Raw genomic sequence first — 6,546 nt, 5'->3', positions numbered from 1 at the left:
CGATTCAAGGCCTCCAAGTTTTAACAACAAACCTCATCTTATACAGAAATGACTTCAATGGCGACACCGAAAAATGGTACAAAATTAAATTTTGGAAAGTGGTTGGATATCTATTCAGTGATTATCACTTTTCCATCGAGGGCAAAATTACTAAGAAAACAACCATCATAAATACGGGAATGGTCAACGTAATGGCAATAGGATCTCTCTTCTACAGTGAGCATTGCAATCCTGGAAATGCTCCGGAGCCGGAAAATGTTGGCCCTACAACTGAACCTGTAACAGATACATTGAAGTACGACGAAGTTCCCCAAGTAAATGACCCATCGCACCTTATTAATACGACAGAAGATGATGCTGTGGATGACCACTACATCCTCGGTTATCCGAAATGGATATTCATCATAGCCGGTTGTGCCATAACGATACTCGTCGTTATCGCGATCGTCACGATTATTATCATGAAGAGAACGAAACGTGAAGAAGAGAAGCCGCACTTGAAAAACGCGACACCCAACGATCACGAATGGCTACCTGGGTCTCACCAATCGCCGAATGTCAACTTTTATGGACTCGCTGATTCCACTTCTCTGGTGTACGAAGAACCTAATATTAATGAAGACCCGATCTACGAAAATCCAGAGGAATTGAAAGGAGACGAATTGATGAGCCAGGAATTCTCTCACGACGAGTGGAGGATCCAATACCAAACGAACAACAGACAATCTGGCTGCCCATCAAGTCACGATAGTGAAAATAGCCTTTATGGATGTGTTATCGACAGAAGTAATCTAGATTGAGTGATTTATTTAGAAACTGGCTTAGCAGCACCGCCGAACAAAAATACCGGACCTACTTAATGGTCGCTATTCTTCTTACTGGATTATAGCCTTTACAGTAGGTTTTCTTTTTAACTGGATCAGCCTTTACAGTAGGTTTTTTTTTTTTAACTGGATCAGCCTTTACAGTAGGTTTTCTTTTTAACTGGATCAGCCTTTACAGTAGGTTTTCTTTTTAACTGGATCAGCCTTTACAGTAGGTTTTTTTTTTTTTAACTGGATCAGCCTTTACAGTAGGTTTTCTTTTTAACTGGATCAGCCTTTACAGTAGGTTTTTTTTTTTTTTAACTGGATCAGCCTTTACAGTAGGTTTTCTTTTAACTGGATCAGCCTTTACAGTAGGTTTTTTTTTAACTGGATCAGCCTTTACAGTAGTTTTTTTTTTTTTTTTTTTTTAACCAAACCTGCCTAAAATCAGTTAGTTTATACTATATCAGCCAATTATTAGCTGTATTTTATTGGACCTGCCAAACAATAACTAGATTTCACTGTATATCTGCCAATAGGCAACTGGTTTTCATAAGATCTTTCTAACAATAGATGGTATGGTGTTAAAAATCTCTGAGAGAAGTCCCACACTCCCATCAAAATGTCAATTTGTTAATTTGACAGCCACATAACTGTCCAGACCCAATATCAATGACTCCTCCTGTCCCACACTGAAGGACCTGTGTTGGTTAAGCAGAAAATTCCATGCGTGAAGGTACGTTCGCTTACCATCACCACAGACAACTCCAATCGCTGTTCGATTTTGTAATACAACGGCTAGTGTAGTGCCTTCAAGATTATAAGTCAGCTGACCTTCTCACAGATGAGCACAACACGCTCTCTAATAATTTTCTTTTAAATGAATAAAATATCTTGAAGAAATTTTAAGGCTGAAAAATTAGAATTGGAGGAAAAAGTTCTATCACAGAGCGAAAAATGGAAAGATTTTCTGAAGTAAAATATTTTGTATCAAAACGCTTTTACATTAACAACTGCAGGCTAATTATTATTATTATCATTACCTAAGCTAATAGCTATAGATGCTATAAGCCCAAGTGCTCCAACGGGAAAAAATTGCCAAGCGAGGAAAGGAAACAAGGAAATAAATAAACTACAAGAGAAGTGATGAATACTCAAAATAAAATATTTTAAGAACAATGAAAAAAATGGGTCTTTCATATATAAACTATAAATACTTGAAAAAAAAAACTAGAGGAAGTCATATACGATAGAAAAGTGTGCCTGTGTACCTTAAGGCTAAACAGTGGAAGACCATGGTACAGAGGCTATGGCACTACCCAAGACCCGAGAACAGAGGTTTGATTTTGGAGTGTCCTAGAAGAGCTGCTTATCATAGCTGAAGAGTCTCTTCCACTGTTACTAAGAGGAAAGTAGCCACCGAATAATTTACACTACAGTAGTTAACCCTTTGAGCGAAGAATTGTTTGGTAATCTCAGTGTTGTCAGGTGTATGAGGACAGAGGAGAATGTGGAAAGAATAGGCCAGACTATTCGGTGTATGTATAGGCAAAGGAAAAATGAGCAGTAACCAGAGAGGGATCCAATGCAATACTATCTGGCCTGTCAAAGGACTCAATAACTCTCTATAGTGGTAGCATCTCCACGGGTGGCTGGTGCCTTGGCCAACCCATTACTTACAATTAGTGAGTGATAATACTAGCAACTGCAACATCTCTATAGTACAAGTAACAAAAACAAAATAAAATATGCAGGAAGACATAACTAAAATATATTCTGTTTTAGGAGATTACTCTGATAAGTCTCCTAAACACATGTCTTCCAGCATATTTTATTTTTCCATTAATATGTTTTTATTACTTGTACTATAGAGATGTTGCAGTTGCTAGTATTATCACTAATTGTAGGTAAAAGGTTGGCCAAGGCACCAGCCACCCGTTAAGAGTGCAATAAAAGACGCATGGAAGAGCCTTGATGACTAAAAGTCTGATTCTACATAAATCCACTGACTGACACATCTCTTGCCGCACGAAACTCCAAAGGAAGAGATAAGTTAGATGACGCAACCATTTACGTCCTCTCTCCATTGTGGATGTGTGACGTTCGACCTTTGTTCTACTAAAGAATAAAAGAAGAAGATAGATGTTGAGAATCAGTGTTCCTACGGCACCGACTGCAGACAGAAGTGATTACGAGGTGTCGGATAATAAGTCTTTTGGAACGAAGGCAAACAGATCCTTACCGGTGCTAAATACACAACGGAGACTGGATTTTCTTTTTTTCGGATATTGTGATGTGCATATCTTTTCTTATAGAAAAATATTTGAAGAGTCTTCTGGAAAACAGTAATCAATGAAGATGAAATTGCATAGTTTCAGCCTAATAGTGTTTTTCGGGCTTATGTTTTTCGCCCTAACAAAAGCATCAGTGTGTCCGATCGAGCTTCAGGAAGACAGCAGATGTGATGTTTATGTTGCTACTGGTAATTATGTCACAAGCTGTTACATAAATTTCACCAATATGTCTCATTTCTGGGTAAGAAAAAATAAAATTTGGACTAAGGTTTTCTTCGACATTAGGGAAATAAATACCAAGAACAAAATAGAAAACGATAAGACGGACATTAGGAAAATAAATACCAAGAAAATAGAAAACATTCAGACGAACATCACTGAAATCGTAGGAGGAACATGGACGCATATTGAACCTATCAGTAATAAAGGGAAAGAACCAAATGCCTTTGCCATAGGCAACAACACAACTATTAATGTGCCTGAAAAATTTGCTAGATTCCAGATATATATTTGGATATTAGGGTCCGTTACTTATACGAACGACAGCCAGTGTTTCTCTGAAAGCCTCACCACGACTACCATACGAAGCACGGGTAGTTCCCACATAACTACCACACAAAGCACGGACAGTACTTTCATAACTACCACACAAAGCATAGAAAGCATCGACACACAAACCACCGATCCTCCAAGAGAAGAAGCATCTGCCGGATTTTTCCAAAAGTGGTGGCTATATGTCGTTATAGGCATCCTCCTGACAATAGTTTTAATGTTGGCAGTCATTATGACAATTCAAAAGAGACGCAACAAGCTTAACGCCAACGCTAGAAATGACGATGCGTTGACACTGTCTGTTCATTCCGGAGCGCCTCAAATTCCAGACTTTTACGGAAACACAACTGCAGAAGAAAACATCTACGAAGAGCCAGAGATGTATAACAACCCAAACATCTACGAGAATGGAAAAGAAAACGCATGTGGACAAGTGGTGCCCTTGGACCTAGGAACGAGGAGGGGGTCAGCCCACGACAGTGAGAACAGCTTGTATGGATGTGTCACAGGACGAGACCTCCAAGCCTAGAGTTCGCCGAACTGACGTTAAATCCATCATTTCATATCAGTGATAAATTAACTAAATTGTAAAGTCAAGGGACTTGAAGAAAATTCCATTTTATAGTGCGACGGTATGTCTGTGCCTTAATCACTTCGATATCACTCGCAAAACCATCCATGATGTTTTCATTTTTGAAAGATACATTTACAAAACCTATATTTTATACCTATATTTGAATCTTCCAATCGATACAAGTGGAAATGAAACCGGGATATATCGGAGTCTTGGTATTTTGTCAAATTTCACTTTTTGTTAATATGGGGATAAAATTTAATAATACATGCGATTTACGAGATAAGAAAAGAAATATGTGTCTTCAATTGTTAATGTAGCACGCCTAAATTCAATAAAGAATCTTCAAGACATTTGAATTCGAAACTACTTTCACTGAAGCTCTGCAATTGATGGATGGTGGTGGCCGATGTGGTAACGTCCCTGGCTGGTGAACGCCAGACCAGGGTTCAAGTCCCGCTCAAACACGTTAGTTCCTTTGGTCGCTGCAACCTCACCATCAATGTGAGCTAAGGATGGGGGGTTTGGGGAAGCCTAGAGGTCTATCTGCTGTCATCAGCAGCCATTGCCTGGCCTTCATTGGTCCTAGCTTGGATGGAGATGGAACTTAGGTGCTGATCATGGTCCTAGCTTGGATGGAGATGGAACTTAGGTGCTGATCATATGAATATATGGTCAGTCTCTAGGGCACTGTTCTGCTCGATAGGGCAACGTTACTTCGCCTTACCCTTGCCATTCATGAGTGCCCTTTAAACCAGATAAGGATTTTCGCAATCATCCAGACGTTCCACAGAAAGTCCTTTTCCCAACAGCATCACTTCCAGGATTCTATCTGAAGCAGCCCTTTCTTCTCCTTGGAATAACTAATGCAGTCGCATAAATACATTACTTTCGACGGCTTAATAATCTCGACTGCAGTGGCAATTTCATTTCTGAAATCACAACGCTGATCCTATGTATATATGGTCAGTCTCTAGGACATTGCCCTGCTTGATAGGGCAATGTCACTGTCCCTTGCCTCTGCCATTCATGAGTGACCTTTTAACCTTTAAACTAAAGAACCCACCGAGGTCCTATGGTTTCCTCTCTCGAAATAATTGCTGTGTAGTTCTGGGGTGTTCTTTGCTCAGAACAGTCTTTTATTATGGTTGATTTTCCATTAAGACATAAATGAACTTCCTTTAATACACTGCGGTTACTGACGCGCGTCAGAATCAATATCCTTCTCTGCTTCTTTTTTAGTTAAAGTTTTTATAGTTTGTATAGGAAATATTTATCTTAATGTTGTTACTGTTCTTAAAATATTTTATTTTTCCTTGTTTTCTTTCCTCACTGGGCTATTTTCCCTGTTGAGCCCCTTGGGCTTATAGCATCCTGCTTTTCCAAGTAGGGTTGTAGCTTAGCAAGTAATAATAATAACAATTTGGTAGGGCGATCGCCAATATACATCACGATAAATAAAATGGAAAGTAAGAAAATTTCTGAATATAAAAAAAATCTCGATAGATTTTACACTCGAGAAAATCCCCATGTTTCCACAGCCACTCAATTGACAAGCAGGAATGTAAATTACTCTTACAGCCAAGAATTAAAAGTTTACACTAGAGTTCACTATTCCACCGTCGTCCTCGTCTCTGTGATAAAGGTGTTTTTAGTGAGAAGATAGATCTACCTTCTGTGTCATCAGCAGTCATTGCCTGGTCCTCCCAGTTCCTAACTTGGGTCGAGAGGGGCTTGGACGCTGAAAATATGCAAATATGGTCGGTTTTCAGGACCTAGTGCTGTCCCTTGCCTCTCCATTTAATCATTTGATCCTTCCAAATCATCTTAGGATTATATCAACTACAATGTTATTATTCCCCTTGTATATACGACAACTACATGCATAAGTGACATTTAACAATTCTGTGAATGCAATATTTATCAATAAATATGCTCAATATATTTCTTATCATATCTAACAATAACCGTGTGAATATTGTAAAGCTTAATGATGCAATGGATCCTGACATACAAAGAATATTATCTAGTATTTTATATTTATGCCAATAACATCATGTAATCAGTAAATTGTATATTTGAAAATTATAGTCCTCAAGTGAATAATATGTATGTATGTATATATGCATGTATATAATATAAATATTCATATATATATGTGTATATATATATGCATATATATATATATATTTATATATATATATATAAATATATATATATATATATATATATATATATATATATATATATATACAGTTATAGAAAATTGACAACTGCTATGTATGTAAATAAAAATAAATGTAGAATAACATTACTCACA

At 37.7% G+C, this 6,546-nt stretch overlaps 1 protein-coding gene across 1 annotated transcript; it reads left to right on the top strand.

Annotated features, from left to right (window-relative positions):
* Positions 1–2,726: 2,726 nt before the first annotated feature.
* Positions 2,727–6,314, top strand: LOC137620530 (uncharacterized). Its single transcript, XM_068350725.1, has 2 exons — positions 2,727–4,837; positions 4,879–6,314. Exon 1 carries the CDS (start codon positions 3,159–3,161, stop codon positions 4,179–4,181), a length of 1,023 nt encoding a protein of 340 aa, XP_068206826.1. The 5' UTR covers positions 2,727–3,158; the 3' UTR covers positions 4,182–4,837; positions 4,879–6,314.
* The last annotated feature ends 232 nt before the right edge of the window (positions 6,315–6,546 follow it).

The sequence above is a fragment of the Palaemon carinicauda genome, chromosome 27 (genome assembly GCF_036898095.1).
Source record: "Palaemon carinicauda isolate YSFRI2023 chromosome 27, ASM3689809v2, whole genome shotgun sequence".
Lineage (NCBI taxonomy): Eukaryota > Metazoa > Arthropoda > Malacostraca > Decapoda > Palaemonidae > Palaemon > Palaemon carinicauda.
This window is presented reverse-complemented; position numbering and strand designations above follow the sequence as displayed.

Coding starts and splice junctions, on each gene's coding strand:
- LOC137620530 (XM_068350725.1), top strand. CDS start 3,159: ATGAAGATGAAATTGCATAGTTTCAGCCTAATAGTGTTTTTCGGGCTT.